This window comes from Mus musculus, chromosome 8 (assembly GCF_000001635.26).
Source record: "Mus musculus strain C57BL/6J chromosome 8, GRCm38.p6 C57BL/6J".
Classification (NCBI taxonomy): domain Eukaryota; kingdom Metazoa; phylum Chordata; class Mammalia; order Rodentia; family Muridae; genus Mus; species Mus musculus.
The window spans coordinates 47,880,745-47,905,103 of record NC_000074.6 but is presented as its reverse complement, the minus strand read 5'-3'; the positions used below and the strand labels follow the sequence as shown (position 1 = coordinate 47,905,103).

The 24,359-nt window shown below is 45.2% G+C and overlaps 1 protein-coding gene across 1 annotated transcript in view; it reads left to right on the top strand.

The window, feature by feature from the left end:
* Wwc2 (WW, C2 and coiled-coil domain containing 2) overlaps window positions 1-24,359 on the top strand; it is a 164,463-nt gene that overhangs the window by 85,441 nt on the left and 54,663 nt on the right. The window contains exons 3-6 of the mRNA NM_133791.5: window positions 4,248-4,451; window positions 5,592-5,668; window positions 17,953-18,032; window positions 21,481-21,610. Coding sequence (NP_598552.2) covers window positions 4,248-4,451; window positions 5,592-5,668; window positions 17,953-18,032; window positions 21,481-21,610 — 491 coding nt within the window. The remainder of the gene's footprint in view (window positions 1-4,247; window positions 4,452-5,591; window positions 5,669-17,952; window positions 18,033-21,480; window positions 21,611-24,359) is intronic.

The window sequence follows — 24,359 nt, the reverse complement described above, 5'->3', positions numbered from 1 at the left end:
AAGTGCATTATAGACAGAAACACCATTCTCTGAAGTGTAATATTGTCTTCATGATAAGGTTTTGTGTTTCCTATCTGTAAAGTCCCACGTCTAGGAAACTGATGGGATGTGAATTCTCTTGAGATATGTGATGTTTTAAAGCATGTAGTATATTACTTCTTTAATATAGTAGACAACATGCAAATTACATTGCATTATGATATAGTGATCTCCGAAGGCCAGTAGGTCTTAATAAAAAAAAACCAAAAACCCACATTTGTAAAGCACGGTCTCCTTGCATGTTTGTATTTAATAAATATTCTTTTCAAATCTGTTCAGCAAATATAACAGATGGAGATGAAGCCTCGCCTTGCTTTATGAAACCTTCGAAGATGCCTTTGGGAGTCCTCTTTTGTAGTTCATATTTGAATTGTGTGATATTTCAGAAATATAAATGTTTCCTGCCTCTTGTAACAAATTCAAGCCAGTTTGCTCGAGTGTTTTCCAGACTCATCCGAAACACATTATTAGTGCACAAAATACTAATAGCTTGTTGTCATGTGCTCTAGTTTGAATTCATTCATTTGAGTGTCTGCATTGTAGCAGTATTTCATGACCTTTCCACTGTTGACAAACATGGGGACAAATATGACTCGTTGAACCTCGAGATGCCTGCTTACTATTCTAACTTAAACATGCACATCTTTGCATCTCTTCACTTGATTGGTTTAATAGTTACCTATCTCACGATGACAAATTACTAATACCTGTTATCTTCCAGTTCCTATGGGCCATGAATCAGGTCAAGCTTAGCTGTCCTGGCTGCAGTTCTCACAACCCTATAACCAGGGTGCCAGGCTGCAGCCATCCCTGGGCCCTGCTGGAGAAGACTCTAAGTTCAGGCTGTGGTTCTTGGCAATATTCCTTGCTGCTGCTGGCCGGAGTTCCCCTCACACCTTTCAGGGTGAGCGTCTCCACTGGGAACATCGTGCCTCGGCAACTGGCTTCCTGTGGTAGTCGGGATGGGGGAAGAGACAGAAAAGGAACCCAGTGCAGCCAGGTCCAGAAGTGCAGTCCCCTCTGCAGCCCAAGATGACTTTAGGACCGGAAATTTCTATTTGTTTTGCGATGGGTTTTGTGCTTTGAGCCAAAGTCCTATCATAGGAACTAAGTACTAACTGTTAGAATAGTTAAGACCCATGTCTCAGTGAATGTATGTATACTTATACAGTGGAGCATGTTAGGCCCTCGTCGGGTGATCTCTGCCTCCCTTCCTTAGTCTCAAGATGGCTGCTCTGCAGGTTTTCCTCCTTGAAGATTCTGTCTGGAGGATCTGCCCTTTCGGGACATGTCCTCTTGGGACAGTGGCTGTAGCATGTATTAACCCCTAGCAGTTTCATGGATGTGTATCTTTTGTATACTTAAATCCTTTTATTTTTAAAATAAGTATTCAAATTTGTGCTTTAGAGAAAGCTCCGCTTGTATTAGCCAGTGAATATGAAGCAGGAGCTGTAAGTCCGAGACAGTAGCTGCATGTCCTACTGAGCTCGACCTTTGTGATCACCCAGGGCCTCTCTGAGCTCTAAGAGCCTTCCCTGTCCGAACTGCTTCAGTTTGATGCCATACCTTCTATCTGGAGGCCAAGTCACACATTCCCAGGAGAGTCTGGCCCTGAAGTCCTGTGGGCCAATGAACACCTCCTCAGGTCTCTCTCTCTCTCTCTCTCTCTCTCTCTCTCTCTCTCTCTCTCTCTCTCTCTCTCTCTCTCTCTCTCTCTCTCTCTCTCTCTCTCTCCCTCTCCCTCTCCCTCTCCCTCTCCCTCTCCCTCTCCCTCCCCCCTCCCTCCCCCCTTCTTCCCCCCTTCCCTTATCCCTCTTGCTCCGGTCCCGCTCGCTTGGGCCCCGCTTGCTCCGGCCCATAGGTTTTTTATTTGTTTATCATTACGGATGGTTGTGAGCTACCATGTACCAGGTGCTGGGAATTGAACCTAGGTCCTCCGCAAGTGCAACAGTGTTTTCTATCACTGGTCTCACGTGACCTTAATGTGGGTCTTTATGCCCTTCATCCAAGTCTTTAAAAGTATATGTAATCAACTTTAAACCTTATTTATTAAAAGTAACTTTTCTTTCTGCATTCCAGGGAGGGAGGGAGAGGGAGAGGGAGATGGAGAGAGAACTTGTTAGGCAAGCAAGCACTTGCAGTGACCACATTCCTAGCCCTTCAGTCCACTTTATTAAGGTGTAGCTAACAGTGAGTGACACCTGTTTTCATTATACAGCTCTTGAGTTCTAACAGGTATATATTACATAACCTTTTAATAACCACGAGATGGAATGTTTCTGTCCCCTCAAAAAGGACGTTTGCCCTTCACTATAGTGAGTAGCATGGCTTTCCATGTAGCCATGGGTCAGTTTCTGTCTTTGGTCTTGATTTCGTATAAATGGTTATATATTGAGCCCTGTTTGGGGTCTGAAAGTCATGCTTATTGGTGGTTTTTTTTTTGTTTGTTTTTGTTTTTGTTTTTTGTTTTTTGTTTTTTTTTGTTTTTTTTTTTTGTTTGTTTGTTTTTTGAGACAGGGTTTCTCTGTATAGCCCTGGCTGTCCTGGAACTCACTTTGTAGACCAGGCTGGCCTCAAACTCAGAAATCCACCTGCCTCTGCCTCCTGAGTGCTGGGATTAAAGTCGTGTGCCACCACACCCTGCTATGCTTATTGTTTGTATCTTTTTCTTCTTATTGCTGTGTAGTGCTTACTGTATGGATATACCAAAAATTAAATACTACAATGGGTAGCCTTTGTCTGCTGTGAATAAAGCTGTTAATAAAGATGTTTATTCGGGTATTTCTATTAATACACATTCTCGTGGTTCCTGAGTAGATGAGTTGCTGAATACTGGGCTGTATGACAATAAGCTGAATGCTTTATGAAACAGTTGCTGCCTTGGACATTTGGAGCCATGATGAATGAGATCACACTCCCTCTAGCACCTTGGTGCTGGCAGTTTTAAATTTTGATCTTGTAAGAATTCATTCTTATTATTGTTTTGCCTGCATGTGTCTGCCATGTGAGTGCAGGGCCCGTGGAGGCCAGAAGAGAGTCTGTAGCTGGAACTGAAAAATGATTGTGAGTCACTGTGTGGGTGGTGGGAATTGAACCCAGGTCTCCTGGAAGAGCAGCCAGTGCTCTAACCATTGAGCCATCTCTCCTGCCCCACAGATTGTGGTCACTTGCAGTGTCTGATGCAGTTGCTCCATAGTTTAATATGCACTTCACCAGTGGTAGGAGCCTCTTCACCTCCTCTCCAGCCAAAAGTGTTCAATCTTTGTGACTTGTCAGTGCGGACATTTTGAGGAGGGCTCTTAGCCAACCTGCGCTAGCCTCCTTGAGGCTGCAAAGATGCCACAGTTTGCCCTGTCAGCCATGTTTACTCCACAGTCTGACACCAGCACGTGGCAGCTCCTTGCCCCGTATTCGCAAATACATTTATTGTAAAATAAAAGGGCTGGGGCGACCCCTCCCAAGGCCCATGTTTCGTTGGCAGGGGTTATTATTGGGTTGGAGAATTTTACAGTCACTAAAGGACTTTCTCCTCAGAGCAAGAGCAAGGTGGCGTCGGTATTAAAATTTCTAATCTACCGCAGGGTTACTGATATTTTTGGTAAAATATAATAAAAAATAGATTTATAGAAAAATTGCATACCCAGAAAGAAACGTAAGTCCCAATATTTATAGATTGAACAGATATGTAGTAACTGAGTAAAACTGCTGTGAAGAGTTAAACATTCTTAAGGTTTTTTGCTGTTTGTTTATTGCTGTGAATTTGTGGACCAGAGATGGTCTGTGGCCTAGGCTAGGAGTAGTGCTCAGGTAGAGGGTACAAGGATGAGTGAGACTCCTGTGTTAGATCAGTGCGAGTGTGGCCTTCAGAGGGCCACTTGGCTCAGAGTATCCCCGGCCCTGGATGCTGATGATAATTTGGATCTTGTTTTTGGGAGTACTGGGGAGTCAGAGAATTCGAAAAAGGGTGACGCCTGTGTGACGGGCTTAGAGTTGCCGTACACTGTTGTCAAGGACTGTAGACGAAGGGGCAAGGGATGGCTTCGGAGTGAATAAAGAAAAGAGCCACACCCAAGTTTTAGACCAGTCACTTCTTAGGCGTTTCCAGCAGGTGCTTTAGAGGACACAAGGATCCCAGCTGGCCAGTCCCTCGCTGAGTGACCCCACGGACATAATGAAACCCCAACACAAATCCACTGCTGTCTTTTCAGAAACCACACAGATTGAGGATCCGAGGAAACAGTGGCGGGGCGAGCAGGAGAAGATGCTCAAGGACTATCTCTCCGTGGCCCAGGACGCACTCAGGACGCAGAAGGAGCTGTACCACGTGAAGGAACAGAGGCTGGCGCTGGCCCTCGATGAATATGTGCGGTTAAATGATGCCTACAAAGAAAAATCAAGCTCTCATACCAGCCGTGAGTACGGTTCATACTCCACAGCTGAAGCTGGGATGGAGAGGTGACAGTCACTCACACTCCTGTGGTTAGATTTTGAGCCCTTTCCCTCCTAGGCAAGAGCTCCTCCATGCTATGGAGATGAGGGGCGGGGCACCTGGGAAGTGCCCCACCCCACTCGAGGTGCAAGCTCCCCATTTGGGCTTGGACAAACCTTCTTTTTTCCTGATACTTCTGCCTGGCTGCCTTTTGTTTATGAGTAAATGTCTGTCAGAACAAGCAAAGGAGGCCAGAGGTATCTGATCCCCTAGAGCCCGAGTCTCGATGGTTCTGAACTGCCCAGTTTGGGTGCTCAGAACTGAACTCAGAAACCTTTGTGAGCACAAACACCCTTTGCAGCCCAAATTTGAGTCATTTAAAGGGGACGCTCAATCACTGTTGTTACAGGGAGGGTCTGGGACTGTTGGAACTTACCCTTCAGTCTCTTCATTCATGTGTCAGTCATCTGGAGCGGGCCTTATTTAAAGCAGCAGCTCTGATGGACTCAGAAGTTATGAGGAGCTACGAAGCATGGGGTATTAAGGACCCAGTAGTTACTTACTGACTGACTGACCTTTTTGTTGTTGCTGTTTTTCTTTGTGTTTTGGTGTGACAAAGGCTTGAAGAGCCAGACCTGGTAGCTCATGCTGCCAGTAATCCTTGCATTTGGAAGGCTGAGGCAGGAGGATCCCTGCAGCTTTGAGTCTAGCCTGGGCTACATAGTAAGATCCTGTTTTAAAAAAGAAAATAGGTTTGAAGTAAGCATGAGAACCTATCTTCTAAAAGAAAAAAGAAAACCAGATCCATAAAAGAGCACAAATCTTAGCTCTGTGTGTGTGTGTGTGTGTGTGTGTGTGTGTGTGTGTGTGTGTGTGTGCTGGGCACCTGCTGGACCACTCAAGCTTTATTCTAAGCCAGGATCTCACTACGTTGTCTAAGCTGCCCTTGAGCCTTCCCTTTAGCCCAGGCAGATGTGATTCTGCCCCAGCCTCCCATCTAACTGGGGTCCCAGGCCTGGCTGGGATGCCATGTCCATCCCATGAGCCTTACTTGTCAAATGAGTAAATTTTAAGCTTACAATTGCTGCAATTTATAAGTAATATTTTTTTCTCTCTCTTAAAGTCTTCTCAGGGTCTTCATCTAGCACCAAATATGATCCTGATATTTTAAAAGCTGAGATCTCCACCACACAATTAAGGGTAAGATTGCTTTTACTGTAGTTCCCGATTGAGCAAGTACGTGGGAGCTTCGAGTCTTGAAGGGAGCACATGGGTGGTCAGCTCCCAGCTTTGACTCTGTAGGAACTTCTTCACTCTGCCCTGCTGGGTAGTTTCTGCCTTCGTTTGAGGTTTGGATTACTTTGGTCTCCCATCCGAGTTCTAACCAGGCCTGACTCTGCTTAGCTTCAGAGATCAAATGAGATCTGGTACCCTCGAGTAGTATGGCCATAGACTGGGATTACCTTTGTTGCTGATGTTGGCTTTTCTCATTAGCAGTTAGTGTATGCACTACCTTGTCTGTCTGTCCTTCCTCCTCAGGAAGGATTATCTCCTGACCATTGCTCTAGTTATTTTGATATGGCTGTGAATACCAATCTGGTTTATCCTTGATTGGGGGATCAAATGGGCCGTGCATGAACAAACTACCTCATATTTAATAAATACCACGGCTGTGAGGTACATTCCCATCATAACTGCAAACGCTGCTGCGTCCTCTCACATTGTGCCCTACAGCCATTCTCCCTGGAAGCCCCGTGTGCCTTGCTAGCATGGAGCCTCATGCCTTCCTTGGCACTTGTAAAGCCCGAGTGCTCCCAGGACATTATTTCAGGATTGGATTCTTCCACATCTACGTCCACAGTCATGTTTAAAGCTTTGGTAGGCAGAGATGTCTGTTGTACAATGATGTACGTCCTTATTCCAGCTCCTGACCACTAATAACGAGGCCCATATGTACACATCTTACATGTTTTTTTTGGTGCAGACATGTACACTTTCTTTTGTTTGTTTTTGGAAACAGGGGTTCTCTGTACCCTGGCTGTCTTCGGATTCACATTGTAGGCTAGGCTGGCCTTGAGCTCACAGAGACTACCTGCCCCTGCTTCTGTCTCCCGAGTGCTAGGATCAAAGGTGTGTGCGCCACCACTGCCCAGCTCCATGTATACCATTTTGATAGAAGAGTGGAATTGGTTTGTCAGAATGAGCACATCTTTTAGTAGGACTAGCTTAGCCAGCCTGTACCTCAAAACAGAGACAAGCAGGCTGACCCACCTCCTGTCTTTTGATGGATATTGCCAGGGTTTCAACCATCTTGCTCCCAAATATTTGTACTAAGGCTCTAAATCACTTAATACATACGACTTTTGCTTACATCCCATAGATTTTGAATTTTTACTATCGTGTGCTTCCAAATATAGTATGTTGCTTCATTTTCAAACACCTGGAGATTTTTTTAAATCATTGTTACTTATTTCAGCTGAATTCTACTTATGTGTTTGTTTTTAAATGGTTTTATTTGTTTAGTTTGGTTTCTAGTCTTTGCCCACATTCTACACATTAATATACATTATAGTCACTTTATATTTCCATGCCTCAATTAACCCGGTTCCTGGACCTCCTGTCCTGGGGCCCTTGGGTGTAGGCTGCTTTTCTGTTGGCTTCCGGTCAGTTCTTGGTCCTTACAGATGCTTACATTTAAGCCATACAGCGCATGTGTATAAAGGCAAAGACAATTTGAAGCTTTGGGCCGTCTTGCATTTTTCAGAGCATTTAGCATTGCTTCTTATAGGCATTTGGGGCAGATGATTTAAATCCAGTCAGAGTTGCAAATGACTGTAATTCAGTCCCCAATCTCTAAGGGTGGGTCTGGCTCCAGTTTACCCTGGCTCTCAGGCAGAGCTCTCAAAGTTGCCCATGAGCCCATGGAATGTCCCCTGCAAACTCCATCAGCTTCCATGAGACTGAAGTTGTCACCTCTGGCTGAGCCCTGTAGGCCTGAGTACCTACCCATTGTTTCCCAGGCCTCAGTCGCTGTCTTTACCCACCTTCTCTGCAGGGTCCTCAAAAAAGACAGCGATCCAATGTGGTCAGGGCTTCAGTTAGACCGTTTGGTTTAGTTTCCTTACAATGTGTGCAGTTGTTCTTTTTTTTTTTTTTAAGAAGGCACAAGAAAACTCTACATGTGGGTTCATGTGTGGCCTGAGGGTCTGACTTAGCAGCAGCCCTACTTTCAGGCTCCAGGACAAAACAGAAACGAGACCCCAAAGTGCAGATCCGGGTTCCATAGACTGGAAGTCTGGGTCGTCTTCATTTAACTTAGAAAACCATGTGGAGAGGGGATGTGTGTGATCCTGTAGTAAATGTTGGCCCTCTTGCCTGTCAGTTTGTCTGCAGTTCTCTCTTCAGTTTTTAAGACCACCATGCCATGCCTCAAATACCTTGCCATTGTGTCTGTATGTTACTGTGATTCATTTCAGCTTGATAACTTAATTTTAGAACACAGAAATGAAGGCATTTTTGCTAAGACTCACTCATCTACCACTACTTGATTGTGACTTTTTAGGGAGTTATTACTGTCCTTGGAAATATTAACCAGTTTCCATACTTATCTTTTATAACGCAAGTCATAGCCACAGTAGGCTACTGGAGTCTGTGCATTTAAGGAAAGAACTGTTCAAACTTTGGGAGGAGTGGTTAAAAACAAAAGCGTGTTAAGGCCCCTCATACAAATAGTCATAAGGGCTGTCAGCCAGGGGTCTCAGGAGACCGCCAAGTGGTCACGGCTCCAGATCTGTTTCTCACTGCGTCTTTGGCAAGGCTTACGTTGTGCCAGGATTTCTGGTCTTGATTAGGTATGTAGCACATCTGTTTGTTGCCTTGCTGCTACCAGGTGAGTCAGAGAGAGGTGCTTCTGTGACAGGAGGATGTGAGGGGGTCACCCGCCCCGCCCTCACCTCTGTCACTGGTGCAGATGGGCAGGTGAAATGGCTTTGAAGTAGTCAGACCCCGATTATGCTGCTGCTGCTGCCGCCGCCACCGCCGCCGCCGCCGCCGCGAGGCCGGAGCTAGAGCCAGATGAGCACTTTGCCTGGCTCTGCTAACTCCTCAAGTCTGGGGTGGGCAGCACTTGGGGAGGGGATGGGTTTCGCTGTAGAGTCTCTGCGGTTGGGACACCCTGGCTTGTCTGGGCTGGCCTAGCCTAGCCAGCAGCATCCCTGTACACAACGCTCCTTTCATAAACTGATGTCGGAGGTGGGAACTAACGAAGGAGGAAGGCCAAGAAACAACCCTTACTTGGTCCATCCTGGTGATCTGGGAGGGTCACTTCGTAGGAACATGGGCAAGAGATTACTTGCCAAAATGGATGACTCTTACATACATGTATCACCAAAGACCCCAGCTCCACATGAGTGAAGGCTCATGCCAGCTACATCCTGGAGTCCCCCACACTTAAATTTAAGGTTTGATTTATAACCATGAATAGAGTTGAAATGAATAATATGAAATATTTCACTTCAAGTGTTCTAAATGATGTAATAAAATCATAGTAACATACTTGATATAAATCACTACAAATACAGATTGACTTTTGGCACACATGAAAGGTCTTTGTATTTGTATTTTGTATAAACTTTAGCTTAAAGTAAGGGTGGTGGTACATGCCTAGGATCCCAGCATGTTGAACGCTGATGCAGGAGGATTGCAAGGATTGCAGATGTCAGCCTGAGTAGGCTCTACATTCAGGCTGGAAAATCCACTAAGACCATCATATAAACACGCACACGCACAGGCTTTGTCTGCATTCTGAGTTCCAGATGTGGCTGATCTGATTTTGAGGTGAAGGGATAGTCACACATAGCATGTGCTAACTTGTCACCCCAGCGTTTGTGTTAGATGGTTCATTCTTAGGATGTTTAGAGCAATTTGCTTATTGATAGTTGATGTCTGGCTGAAGAATACAGCACAACTTTCATAGTGATTTGGAATGAAATTGAAAATTATATGACTAAGAAAAAGAGGAAGCAGAGAAACTGAGAGAAGACCGTCCCACATAAGCAGTATCCTGTGCCCTGCTAATAACTTCAAAGTCACTTCATAACTCGCTTGCGCCCCCCTTCTCTCAAAAAATCAGTGCCAGGCCTTGAAAGATATAACAGTTATAGCATGGACTTAATGATATTTTATTTCTTTTTCTCTAGTACTTTGTCTACTTTGTAAGGGCGCTCACTGTACTGCAGGCTGAATAACACGTACGGATGGACGCTCTCATTGACACTGCTGCTGAGGGCTTCTTATTCTTCTCACTCGTGTGAGTCATGAGCCTCTCGCTCCGACTCTCAGCACCCTTAGCTTTACCGTGCTTGCAGCAGTTTGCAAAATTAAATACAGTGGACTTCTCTAGGAAAGAACGTAGTCTGAACAGACAGCATTGGCAGATGGAGACATCCACTTGTAAATGATCAGCCGGACAAACAGCCAGGCAGAACAGGAAAATAATTTAAAGTAGACTGAAGGGAATTATTTTAGATTAAGACACGTTATTGGACCTAGAGAGTGAATGTGCTTGAAATACATTGTACGCTTATCTGAAATTATAAAAGGATAAAACAAGCATAACACTTGCTGGCTTAGAGCTCACTATACAGACCAAGCTGGCCTTGACTTTGTAGAGATCCACCTGCTTCTGCCATCCAGTCCTAGGATTAAAGGCACGTATCATCGCACAGAGATCAAAATAAGTTTGTTTTTGTTTTTGTTTTTGTTTTAATAGAAAAGATTACATATCTTTTGGTCCCAGGTAGTCTCTGTCTGGTCTTATACCTCTTTGCTCTGATGGTGCCCTCTGTAGTTTCATGACATACAAGACCTGCACACATGCCAGGTTCTGTGTAGGAGAGAACGTGTAGTATCTATCTGTCTGTGAGTGTGGGTTCCCTCAGTGTACCAGTTCCAGATCCATCAGTTCTCCCACATCTCGTTTCTCCTTGTAGCTGAGCGCAGCCCGTTGTGTGCGTGTGCTGCGTTTCTATTGGGCCTCTGGGGATGGATGTCCAGGCTCCTTCCGTCTTCTTGCTGTTGAGCACACTTGTGAATTGACAGCTGCCTGTCAGGATTGACTCTAAAGTAAGAATCAAAAAGAGGTAAAAAAAAAGGGGGGGGGAGGGCAAACATTCTTTAAAAAACACAAAACATAAAACTATCACTTCCAAAATAGCAAATATCATAAGAAACTTATACTTATTACATTTAAAATTTGAGATGAAATGAGAAAAAAAATTAAATTACTGATCAAAATTGACTCAAGCTAGGCAGGGTAGCACATGCCTTTAGTCCCAGCTCTTGGGAAGCAGAGGCAGGTGAGTCTCTCTGAGTTTGAAGCCAGCCTTGTGTATATAACAAGCTGCAGGCCAGCCAGGGGTACATGGTGAGACTCAGTCATCAAAGCAAAATAAAGCAAAAAGCCAGCTCGAAACAAAACAAAACGAACGAACCTGCATTGTACAAATGTTGACATTTCAGAGAAACAAGATTAAACAAATATGTTTAACAGCGAATTATATATGTGGATTAGGTGAGACTTTTAAAAATATATATGTCAGGCATATTAGCCTAGATGCCAAAATCCTAAAGTAATTACAGCAACATTTAAAAATAATACATTATGACCAGCTTGGGCTTCTTCCTAGGAAAACACAGCTTAGCATGTAAATATGATTTACTTAAAATAGTAACACAGTAAAGGGGAAGAACCTTTCCGATAGATAAGTCTGAGCTGCTACTCATGTCTTTAAAATTTTGTGTGTGTGTGTGTGTGTGTGTGTGTACACTTGTGCCCTGTGTGCATGTGGAAGTCAGAGGGCACCTTGTGTAGTCAATTCTGTAGCTTGTGTGTGGTTGCAGGAGTTGTTAGGCGTGCACAGCAAGCCCTTTCCCTCTGCACAGCCTGGCTTCACTCGGCCTTAGGTCTTTAAGCCAAGAGGCAGTGAGCACTACTGCATATAGTATGAGCAACACAGGAGACTCCGTCTCAGGGTCGGGCCAGGTGTTCAGGGTATGCGCCATTAAGAAGGTGACATTTACCAAAAATTGGCAGGGGTGGTGAAGAAGCCAGTTTGATGAGAGGAGCTAGGGTAAGGTTATGGTGTGGAAAAGCGCAGGGTGTTCTGGGTACAGCACGATGTCAAAGGTCGCCCATGCATGTATCGCTGGGAGTAAGCGCAGAGAAGAGCTGGCTTATGGGCCAGTGGAGAAGTAAAGATGGCACACAAGCCCCACAGAACACTGTGAAGATCTTGGGGTTTAATTTAAAATAAGAGATTGTCCAGTTACCACTTGAATTTATTTTTGGCTACTTTAATCAGTTTGTAATGTAATTATTTCTATATTCCATCTTTTTAATTTTTCTTATTGTACTTTTTAATTTAACAACTTTCTTAAGTAATATTTCATCCTTTTAAAATAACACACATTAAAATTTTAATGGGAAGCCACCAAATGGACAGGTTGGTGGGTTTCAGACTAGGTAGACCCCTCATTATCATAATCTAAATGTAGAACACTTGAACCTGTCCCCATTAACAGTGACTAATCACTCTACACACCTCTTCTTCAGCCATTCAAGCTGCAGGCTGTAGCCAGCATTTTGTCTTGCATCCCTAGATTTGTGTGTTGTGGCTATTTCACACAAATGTCAGTGTGGTGGCTTAAATAAGAATGGCTCCTCAGAGGCTCATATGTAGACAAGTCATCAGGGCGTGGCATTGTTTGAGAAGGATTAGGAGGTGTGGCCTTGTTGGACAAGGTGTGTCATGGAGGGAGGTGGTCTTTGAGGTTTCAAAAGCCCGTGCCAGGCCCAATTCTTCCTCTGCTGCCTACAGATCAGGATTTAGCTCTAAGCTCCATCCAAAGCCATGCCTGCCTTTGTGCCACCATGCTTCCTGCCATGATTGCAACAGAGAAACCTCTGAAATTTGGGCTTAGCAAGCTCTGATTTAAAAGGTTTCTTTCGTAAGAGCGCCAGTGGTCATGGTGTTTCCTCACAGCAATAGAGCACTGACTGAGACAGTCAGCTCTAAGAATATGCCTTCTTTAGTTGGCTTCTTTGTTTCAGTGATGTTTCAAAGGTCCCTTCTGTCTGGTAGCATGTATCAAAGCAACAGTCCTTTCTAGCATCAAGGAGCAGACTGTCTGTATCCTTCCATCAGACAGTGATGATCTGATTCATAGGTGACCGTGTCTGTGAGTCTGTGGACACGCATGTACTCTGTGGACACACATGCATTCTGTGGACACACATGCATTCTGTAGACACGTGTGTTCTGTGTGTACGCATGCATACATATTGGAGAAGATACACTTCCATTTCTCTGGATATTTGCTTGGAGTGGAATTGTTGAGCTATGTGATAACTTGCTGGTCGATTTTGTGTGTGTGTGTTTATAGAGAATGCTTACATAGTTCTGTATTATTTTTATTTTCAGATAGTAAATTCCTAGATGTTCTTAGGGTTTTTTCACAAAGGTTTTATAAACATTTTTTTATTGAAGTATTAATTTTTTTTTTTGACATCTTTTCTCTTAGGGCAGAAACCCTTTAATTAGTCGTCAGAAATGGTTCTAGCAGCGTCTGGGGTTCTGATTTCCTCTGTGTTTTTAAAGTTTAAAAACGGTGTTCTTGGCCCTCTTGTTATCCGGAGTTGATGAGATGTGGTGCAGATTGGGAGCAGGGTGGGAGTCGTGGAAAGATTTCCAGAGGGAGCAGGGTGACAGTTGCCCTTTCTCGTCTTATAGAGGAGCTGCCTGCGCGACAGTGGAGTGACCGCGAAAGGGGACGCTACTCATTAGTAAAATACCACCTTGCTCGTTAGAGCTTTAATGCTGCTGGGCTCACCTCAGGGGCAAGCCTGGGAAACCTGCCTGTCTCCCGATGCTCCTCCCCCTGCTCCTCCTCAGCCTCAGCCTCCTGCTTTTGAAACACAACAGTGCTCCAGGACTGTGCCAAGTGGGCAGAGTAGCTGTGGTTTCCAGCCATACATACTCCATCTCGGTGTCTTCCTAGTTTTCAGAAATGACTTTGAAGTCAGTTTAAAGTGTCAGCTACTTTGGCTCAGTCAGTAGAGAAAGCAGGGAGTGTGCAATGGTCCTGAGTGTCTCTCTTGCTTCTGACTCTGCACTCTGGGTTGCAGGTTTGATTCCAAGGAAGCCTGCATATAAAATTAGATGGTGGTTACTGCTGTGGGAATTCAGGCATGAGGGGAGGCGCCGACTCTGCCGAATCCACGTGTGGGCCCCTGCTTGTCGTCAGGTCTGGGCCGGACCAAGGAATATGGACACTTCTAAGTTGAAAGGAAGGGCCACAGGTTTCTCGTAGCCCAGTTTGCTGTAACTCTAACTGGAGCTATAAAACATCACCTGGGTCCTGGGTTCCACACAGCTCTGTTGGATTCCCCACTGTTTTCTCCTCGGGTCCCATACTCCTCACATACATTATAAGCATTCGAATTATGTTGCTATCACACATAATTGTGAGAATTGAAGGTGGAGTGGTTGGGATAATGCGGGTGTAGTAGAACTGCCCGTGACTGCCTCCGTGCAGAGCGAGGGCTACAGCGTGTGCTATACTGCGTGCACTCGGCATGCAGACCAATCAGCCCTGGTCGCACTGGCCTGATCCTCCTGCTGGGTCCTTTGGAGTGGAGCACAAACACAGCCCCATGCTCTTCTCGTAGCTAGTGAGGAAGGTGAGTGGAAGGCCATCCGCACAAACCAGAGAACAGTTAGAAAAAACGTCTGCCTGGAAGCCAAGATCTATTCTCATTAGTCAATATAATGGGAGTGAATTGTTTCACAGCTAAAAAACAAAATCCATTTGATTTTAAAATCAATACTTGGGAAGTAAGAACCATTCCGGTAACGTGCCAGACTCCCTAAGCTAGGAAGGTTGTGCTTGCAGCCAGTGTTAGGTAGATAACGTGAAGCCAAGGCAGCTCAGGTTACCTCCTACGTCCTACTCCATACACAATACAATCCAGAGGTCAGGGTGGTCAGAATTCAGCTTTAGATTTTTTGAATGTTAGTTTTTATTATGAGTGATAGGCATTTACCATGAGCTCTAACACACGTTGAGTGTGCGGTGCTGAATCGCTGACTGTAGGTGCCCTGTGCCCACAGTGGCATATGGTACCCTGTATAAATGAAGGCTTACTGCCCACAGAACAGCAGCTCCCAGTGCCCCTCCCCCAGTCCCCGGACGCTGTTCTCCCCCTGTGAGTCTGAGTCTGCTTACGTGGTCCTTGTAAGTAGAACCATGTGCTCTCTATTCTTCTGTGAGTGGCTTCGTGTGTCTAATGTGGTGTCCTCAGGGCCCATCTGTGCTGACACATCCCGCAGCATCGTCTGATTTTTTTGGTGAACCTAACTGCTGTTTCATTGGAGGCTCACAGCGTATTTCCTCTGCGCGTTTGTCTTCACCTCTTGGTCGTCACTGTGGCGAATGTGAAGTGTGCTAGTATCTCTGAGACAGGGACTATCTGAAACATTTAAATTGGCCTGTCATTCTATCCCCAGTGACTCTGAGGACACCACCTTTTGTCAGTGTGCGGCACTGATTGGCGTAACTCAGCAGCTCTACACGGTCGCGATAAGTTTCTCCCAACTCTCCTTTCAGAAGTAAAGGCAGGTTTCAGCCTATCTCTTCAGTTGCTATTGACTTCTTGATACACTTTTTAATTTTGTTTTAAATAGAAGGTTATTGTCTTTTTAACAAAAAGGATGAATATGCTGTCAGATCCACAAGTACCCAGGCAGTGACCTGTGGATTACTTGTGGCTCCTTTGACGTGCGAATGGCTAATGTCTCTCCCATGCTCTGTGAATGCTCTGTCAGTCTTTGCTGACACCGCAGCTTCTGTCCCAGAGTGTCCATCTGTCTCCACCAGGTACCCCCACCCATCTTTCTTCTCTGCATTCTGATAACATTGGCCATACTTCTAGAAATATATTGCATGTATTTTCCATGATACAGTATAAATGGGCACAAAGTGAAATGACAGATTGAGCTTAAGGCATAAAATACTGAATTTTAATGTACTTTAATCAAAGTGCTGTGCTTGTCTACACAGAGACATGACTCACACAGCGCCTGCCTTTCCTTCTGACCTCTCACACTCAGGATGCCCCCGCCCTCCACTCTCTCCATTTATTTTGTCTCTTTGGGGTTTCTGGATGATGAAGGCATTTGAGGCTTTTACTGTTGATCTCATATTCGTATCTTCACACATCTCTGAGTCAGCTTTCTTTCTGTAATCTAGACACTTTTTGAAAATCAAATCCACATGTTGCACTCGCCTACAGTGTCTCTTCAGATACAGCTCTGCTCTTTGGGAAGGTAGTTTCCTCCTCGGGGGAGGGGGAGCTGGGGTACCAAGCCAGGACTCAGAAGGGGTCTCTGCTACTTTTTCCCCTCCCCAGCACTCCAGGTCCTGTGGATTTCTGCCTCGTCTGTGCTCTGCTCTCTGAAGCAGTTGCCCTTATCCTGGCGCACAGGAAGCAGGCACCACAGGCCCCTCTGGTCCACCAGGGCAGTCATCACTGTGATCCTTCAACATCACAGAGCAGAGCTTGCTATAAAATCCCTCCCTGATTCCTGTGTTAGTGTGCTTTCCCGTGCAGTGATGAAACACCATAAACAAACCAACGTGGGGAAGGCAGGATTTATTTGCCTTACACTTCTGTGGCACAGTCCGTCCCAGAGGGAAGTCAGGCAGGAACTCGAGGAAGCAGAAGCCTTAGAGTGGCCCGCTCGCAGCCCTCATGCTGGCCTGCTCAGGTCCACCTTCCAGGGTGGGGGGCACTGCCCATCACAGTCAAGAAAATGCTCGATTAATGCCAATAGAAAATGCCAATAGGCAATCTAATGGAGACATTTTCTCAATTAAGGTTCTTCCAGAAAGGTTGTGTCAAGTTCACACACACACTCACACACACACACACACATACGCGTGTGTGTATGCGCAGGACAGTTCTCGTTGCTCTTACCATGAGATATTAATCTTCAACATGGCTTCAAGACTCCATCCCTGACGTTTTGTAGCCCAGGCTTCCTCTTCCGTGTGACCCAGCAACAGGAGCATTCTTTAATCCTGAGAATCACGTGGCTTTATGATCTGGGCATTTGTCCCACGCTGAGCACCTTCCCTTCCTACCGAGTGAGAGCACACTCACTCACTCTTACCCCACCTAGGCCGTTTCCTCAGACGGCCTTACACCGACCTGAGCCCCAGAGCCTTGTGTGTCTATCTCATCATGTGCTGAACGTTTCCTCAATGTTTGGAAAGCGTCCTTTCACTGGGGACTTTGTCTACAGAACCTGGCTCTTCTGTAAGGACCCTGCGGGTAGGATGGGTGAGAGGCCGTGTCTGTCCATGCCTCCGACCCAGACCTGGCCACAGGATAGAGTCAATAAATACTTCAGAAGGAGTAAAATAAATAGAAAACAAAAAATAAAAGTTCAGAAACACTAAAATAAGGTACAATAGAGTTTACTTTTTAAAGCTATCACTTGATATGTGGAAGGAAGTTCCTGCCGCTCATGTGAAGGCCTTCATTAGATTATGACTAAACACCAGGCAGGTACAGCTTTGGTAAGCTGTCAAGCTGTCACATCATTATTGCCAAAGACCATAACAGATAGCAGGAGAAGTGTTTCTATCAGTGTGATGACACAGATTTATTAATCGCTTGGTTTGCTTAGAACCCTTGCAGATGTTTGGGATATCTGTGGTTCCAGGCAGCCTAGTGTCCCCATGGCAGACAAGCACCCATGCAGCCTACTGTCCCTATGGGTGACAGAGCACTCATGCAGCCTGGTGTCCCCATGGAAGACGGAGCACCCATGTAGCCTGGTGTCCCATGGCAGACAGAGCACCCATGCAGCTATTGAAGAATAGTCTGGGGTAAAGTGACCTGAGAAGTGCTAATGAGAAGGTGACACATGAACTAACTCAGAGGCGAGTGGAAGGAGTCACCCTTGGGAGGCTGGGCAGAGCCTCAGGCAAAGTATGATCGTGTGTGTGTGTGTGTGTGTGTGTGTGTGTGTGTGTGTGTGTGTGTGGTCCCTGAGGCATGTGCCAGTGGGCATGTGTGAGGAGCCAGGGCATGGCTGGTCACCCAGAGCCCAGTAACAGAAGGGGAGAAGTTGGGTATAGAGTTAGATATCCATGGCTCCAGGTCCTCACTCGACTCTGACTGGCTGCTTAACACAAAGCAAAGACCCGATGCTGTCCAGCTCATCACAGTGCTGCTGAGTAAGTGACAGAGAGCAGAGGTAGCTACGGAGTTATCCGACACTGATAACTCATGGTCCCTTGGAATGTTTGTAACTGAGATGTGGTAAAAGGTTTATCAGCTTGCTTCCTTCTTATCTTCTGAAATAATGTGCTGTTACTACTTCACGAACATTAATGGCTGCCCTGATTTCTCTTGCAAGGTTAAAAAGCTGAAAAGAGAACTCTCCCACATGAAGCAAGAACTTCTCTATAAGCAGCAAGGCTTTGAAACGCTGCAACAGTGAGTATTAAATGCTAAAATTGACTTTACAGCAATTCTAAGCTCTGTAATAAAAAAAAAAAAGAGATATACCAATTACATAAGGCATTTCTCAAAGAAACATAGAAATAAAAGGCTTAAAGCTCTGTGCCAGGAATCCAACTTACAAAAATACTTGGAAAAAAAATCTATACACTTTGAAAAGGTCTGAACTTTTTCTTAATCATTGAAGATGAGCCAAAGAAAACCAGAGTGAGAAATTTAACTTTGTGTCCTGGACCACTGCCCGCCTTCTCAAGATTGTGCTGTAGGACTGCCTGAATGGCCTAGACTAAAAAGGCTCTGAGCTCTCCCTGGGATTCTGTCCACCTTTCCGTCAGTCCCAGAGACTATGCGGGATCCAGCCTGATCTGTCACAGGGGAGTCAGGGCAGGTGAGACTCTGCAAAGAAGCCTGCTGCTCTCATTTGCCACGTTCTTGGTTTTTTTGCTATCCAATTCTAAATGATAGTAGGCCGCTGGGGTAGCGTTAAGATGGGTCAGGTTAAAGGGAGGCAGATGTAAGAAAAGGTGGCCAGTTCTGGAAGAGCCCATGCCATTCCCAGCCTATGGAAACCCCTGTTTTCTCTCCCAGTCACGTGTCTACAGATATCTCCTGGAAGAGAGAAGCCTATGGTTTTCATAGCCGTATGACCGCAGAGAGCACGGAAGGTGTCCTTTAAGACACTCAGCTGATTTCTTCGTCTGTCCTCTGCCAGGTTCCCATCCTTCCTGATGGGACTTTAAGACTTGGTTAGAAACATTCCATGGGAAAAAAATAGACATTTGTGTAGAAATCTGGGCTTTTTTAGAATGAACCAAGAACAGAAAGATACAATATCTAAGGAAAAGAAAGCTTTTTCTCTTCTTCTGTTATCACCACACCTCTAAAACGCTGGGAAAGCTGGTAGGACCAGAGGGCAGACTTAAAAAAAAACCTCACTGCTAATTCTATGGAAGAATCTGTCTATCTTTCTGTTTGTTTGTCTACCTCTCTTCCTACCTATTTTTTTCCTTAAGTGGCTGTGAAAGTGAATGTTGAGTAGAATCCCACTGCAGGTTTCTGTAACATTTCACTTCAACTTAGAGTGGGATTTGTTTGTTTGTTTCATCTGGAATTATGTGATTTATCCTTGAGATTTCATTGTACTTGGTACAACAGTTTTATGTTGGATGAACCAAATATCTTTCTGCCTCTGTTTTTTCCGTTTATGCCCTCAGATCTGACTGTGGCCTAAACAGTAGTGTGGCTTGTGCCTAGGTGGACACCAGGACACCCTGTGCCACCTCCTTAAGTGGAAATGATGGCAACACTTAGCCAATCAAAAGCACACACGTGGTCCCCATTTTCCAGACTAAGCACACAAGTGAAAATCTCTTTCAGATATAAACGGTTTAAAGTTTTTTTTAAAAAAAAGCTCCTTTTCATTCAAACACAAAAAAGTGAAGTCATGGTACTTCATTTTAAAGGCAGAAGCTAGCTCAGCCTGTCGCTCTATAACAAGAGCCAGCAAAACACGAGTGAGCCATCCAACCACGGTCCTGTTTTTATAGTGAGGTCAAGAGAGGGAGGAAAGCGGGGAGTAAGACCCAGGGAGAAAGGAAAAGAAAGCCAGTAGAGATGGAAATGAGCATCGGAGGTGAGCAGAGGAGGGGGTGGAGGAAATGCTCCGATTGCAGAGCGAGACAGCAGAGAAATCACCTTCAACAAGCAAAACTCAGAAATGTAAACTAGCAGTGAGCTCTAAGTGCGCTCTGTATTCAAATGATGGATTATGTTTCTGAGTTGAGGCGAGGATGCTTTGCCTTCACACTCTGAGGATTCACAGGTAGGAAGGAATCGCTCTGGCTTTGGGCGTGCTTTCTGTTATATGCTCATGGTTTCAGAAAATCCCAGTTTGTCTCCAGTCTTTGTTTGCTTGCTTGTAGCTTATAAAGTGCCCTGCCTGTAAATGCCAAGACAACACTTACTTGCAAATGGCATTTCTTTTGCTTAGTGAGCCTTTGCCTTGGACTAAGTTGGTATAAAATTCCTGGAGGGTCCAAAGATTACTTTGATAAATCCCTTCACAGATAAGTGAATATTCTAGACTTGTGTTCATAGCATTCCTCAGCCAGGGTCCAGGAGTTTCAAGCAGCCACGCGACTAGCCGGTGTGTGGCTGAAGAGTCACGTTTGCAGAAGCTTTCTGACTTCAGTTCTTCATTCGGGAAAAGTGACAATGGGGTCACCAAGGCCCTGTTCGTACTCTGTGTGTGTGTGCTTAATTCTGTGACTTTTTTGTCTGTACTTTATTATCAGATGACCTGATAATCAAGTTGATTTTGTTGGGCTTTTAGAGGCTTCATTGCTTGTTCAGTAGCAAACAATATTTACTGAATTCATACTCGGGGAAATGCATTATCTCTCAACTGTACTTGTTTGAGTTAACTTTGTTTGGCAAAGTGATTAATATGGCATTGGGTTTTATTCAGATTGCTCCTTTCACGTTGAAAGTGCATATTAATTATTAAGTGGCCTAAACCAGATGGGTTCAGAGTCCATTTCTTCCCATTCAGTGGCTGCCATTTCTCTGGAGGCTCTGTTTCTCAGCCCTAAAGCAGGTCTGAAGAGGCTGTGCCGAGCTGAAGGCTGACGGTGGGGCAGAGGCGTTGTCTGTGAGGAACCCTGGGCAGGATCCTAACCCTAGAGAAATGGATACAGAGCACCCAACACATTCTTTAAAAGATGTAGCAAGTGGGGTTGAGCTCTTCAAAAGCGATTCTTCAATCCTCCAGCCAGCAATCACAATGATGTAAAATAGGGACATCTATGGGGACCTGGGACAGATTAACTCACTGAAGAGCCGTGTACACAGTGCACACTGGCAAAGAAGCGCATCAGTCCTGTCCGTCTGTCTTTCCTAAATTCAAACTCAGCCAGGCAAGACATTCTACCTCAGTTTATGGCTTTAATAGATAATTTTCATGTATTTGACAGAAATAAGAGACCACATAATCCAAATATTGTAAGAGATTCACTAGTCCAAATAAGCATTTGTCGAGTGCTTACTGGAGGCTCACGGTGCTGCCTGCACTCCGCTCTGCCCTGCCCTGCTCGCCAGCAGTGTGGGGCTTCTGTTGCTACAGTGTTGTCCCTGCCAGCTTTCTTTCTTGGTATAGAGATAAGGCTGAGTGTGGTAACGACTTCATTCTGCTAGCATCAGGAGCAGCCCAAAATGTGTTTGTGCTTGAAAGTGGTCAGGAAGGGACGAAGGTAGGATGTAGTGGACGGAGAAGATGAACCCAAGGGCAAGGGAGAGCGCTCAATCTGTGTGGTGGTGTGTGAGAGCAATAATGTAAAGTCGTCTTCTCAGGAGGGCACCCCGAACCAGCGGCTCCTCTGCACCTGTCTTGTTGATTTCTTTTCCCTCTCTCTTCCTCTCTTCATAGAATTGATGAGAAGATGTCCGGAGGCCAGAGTGGGTATGAACTTAATGAAGCCAAAGCCATCCTGACAGAACTGAAGTCTATCAGAAAGGCCATCAGTTCAGGAGAAAAAGAAAAGCAAGACCTGATGCAGGTATGGCATGGGGCATCTGTGTCTGTCATGTCTGGAGTTCCCCACTCATGCCGCCGATCATGCCTGCTGGACAGTTACAGGTGCTGAGGAATCCATGGAGAATGAGTTGGTTCCCAGCTTCTGCTGTCCTTTGTGAAGGCTCAGGTGTCCTTTCAGACTAAGTAGAGTGCAGGGAGCCTGGAGCCTGGAGGAAGAGCCCTGCTCCTCCTAAGTGCATTAGAAACTTCTGGTGTGATCTAGACTTGGGTGCCCTTCACAGTGACCCCACCCAGGGTACATGGAAGTGTATTGTCATCACCAGTAGGTGATAGCTATGTCTCCTGGGGTGGGGGATATTGACCCAGCCACGGGACAACCACAGTCACCTCCAGGAGCGGTGCTAGTTGATCCCCCGCCCTTGCTGCAGTTTCCAGCCTGCAGGTCTTACCCCTCAGATCATCCTCTGTGCAGACAAGACAGAGCAGCTGCGGGTGGTGAGCGCTCCAGGGCCTGTGCCTGGCAGAGCCACTGCTGTCCGTGTCTTACTGACCTTTCTCTCCCTTTCCAATTCCCTATTATTGTGAAAAACATGAAGAAGTTGGGAGCTCATCTTCATGTGGTCAGCTGTAGTCTGCATCTTTGAGTAGTGGTTGAGCCAGCAATGATTCTTGTGTTCGTAACACAACCTCTCCATTTAAATGTGGCATTCAACTTCTGCGTGTTGCTTTCCAGTTGTTTGCTGCATAAGAAAAATACTCTTATATCCATGTGACTTTTCAGTTTTGGAGTTTCACAATAACCTGCAAGAAGTGATCTGATGGAAAAGACAGTGGTGTCCAGGACAGATCCTTGGGAGTGTGGCTAACCAGGTCCTTGCCGAGTGCCTCCCTCATGCAGGGCCCTTAATCCTTACTAACACTGAGGGACATCGAGGCAGCACGGCCCTGGCTATAGTCCACGGACCACAGCGTAGGAAACCTAGTGAGTTTCTCAAACCACAGAGCCCGGATGCAGTGACATGGAGGTATGAGCCCAGGAAGCCTCGGTGTGTGGTGGTTTATAAACAGGTAGATGACAGCCTTACACACATCTGTAGCGCATGCAGACGTTACTCAGATCTCATTGTTGTCCACAAGTGTCCTGCTGACTAAATTGGTCATTTCTGAAATGCACAGGGTAGTTGTGTCCCTGAACCTGGGCACAGTCATACGGAAGCCTGTAGTAGATTGAGTTAGGGCTGCTCTTGTTTCTCCTGAGTGCTTTGGTCTTGTCTCCAGGTCAGGTTGAATTCTTTTGGCTACTAAAGTACATAGAGTAATTAGCAGTTGCAGAGATCAGCAGTAGAGCTAGAAGAGAGATCAGGTGTTGGCTGACTTCAAAACCTATTTGAGCACAATGGCAAATATTTTACATACAAATCCACTAACACAATTATGTACAGCTAAAGATAAACACACAGCCACTCAAAACCAATTCCACAGTAATATTCCTTCTCTTCATACTGGCAATATGCTCCAAGTTTATTTTCCACTATCTTCTATTTCTTTGAAACATATTAGTCACAAGCTACCAAATGGATTAACTGTGTCATCATCACAGCTAAGACAAAACAATTACTGATCATTTCCATTTAAAGAGAAACAGAAAAGACTTGCCCACATTCACCAAAATGTTTCTTTGTTCTTTTCTGGTCTGTGTAATGTGATGTGTCTCTTCCAGTTTTATCACATGAGTGTATGTGTGTATATGTAGTGTGTTTGTTCTTGTGAAAGGAGAAAATTAAATATTGGATCTCAGGTATTTTCCTCCTTTCCTCCCTCCCCAACCCCTCTTCCTTCCTTCCTTCCTTCCCTCTTTCAGTCTTATGTCCTTCTGAAGCCAAGCCTACTCTCCTTGGCATGCCTGAGACTGCAAATGTGCATGTCGGGCCTCTGACATCTGTGCTCCTAGGGTGGAAATCCTAACCATCAGGTTAAATAGCGCCTTGTTAACAGTTATGGGTTTTTAGTTTTTGTTCTTAAACTTAGTGCTACTTTAGGGCTTTAAAAAGCAACTTGGATTAGATTTTCTTTCTAGTGCGTGATTTGTGCATGCCCTCCCTCTAAAATTAACCCCGTGTGTGGCCTGGCAGCCACCAAAGGCACACATACACTTGTTTGTTACTCACCTTGCTATCAGCTGTCAGTCATCTCCACAGACAGGGGCGTGCAGTCGGCATATAGATGGACTCAGATGAGGCTAGGCTACTCATTCACAACTGGGCTCCATTTCCTATTCTGTAATATTAATGTAAACGGAGTCATCTCTTGGGTCTTGTCTAGATATAAAGTAGTATGTATAACTGTAGCCCTTTCCAAATGAGAATGTCTTACTGTAGATCTAAAATGAGAGACTACATTATAAGCATTGAATGACTCCATGATTTCTATAATGTTGAGTAGTTCTGTATTAGTCTGTTCTCTGTTGTAGCAAAACACCTGAAGCTAGCTAGCTACTTTATAAAGAAAAAAGGCTTGTTTAACCTACAGATTCGGAGACTGAAAGTTCAAGAATGCCTGGCCCTACTTCCTTTTCAGTCCTTTTGTAAAATCCTCAAGTGGCTCATGTCACAGTGACAGGATTGTGCCTTGAAGAGATTGGTGGCAAGACAGGAAGCCAGAGCAGTTTAGAGACCAACCTGTGCTCTAAGTGCCGCTGTGCTCAGTTGGGAATGAATCGTGGTCTTTTCAGAGCTGTTCTCATATTGTACTGACCCCTTCTCTCCCAGGTG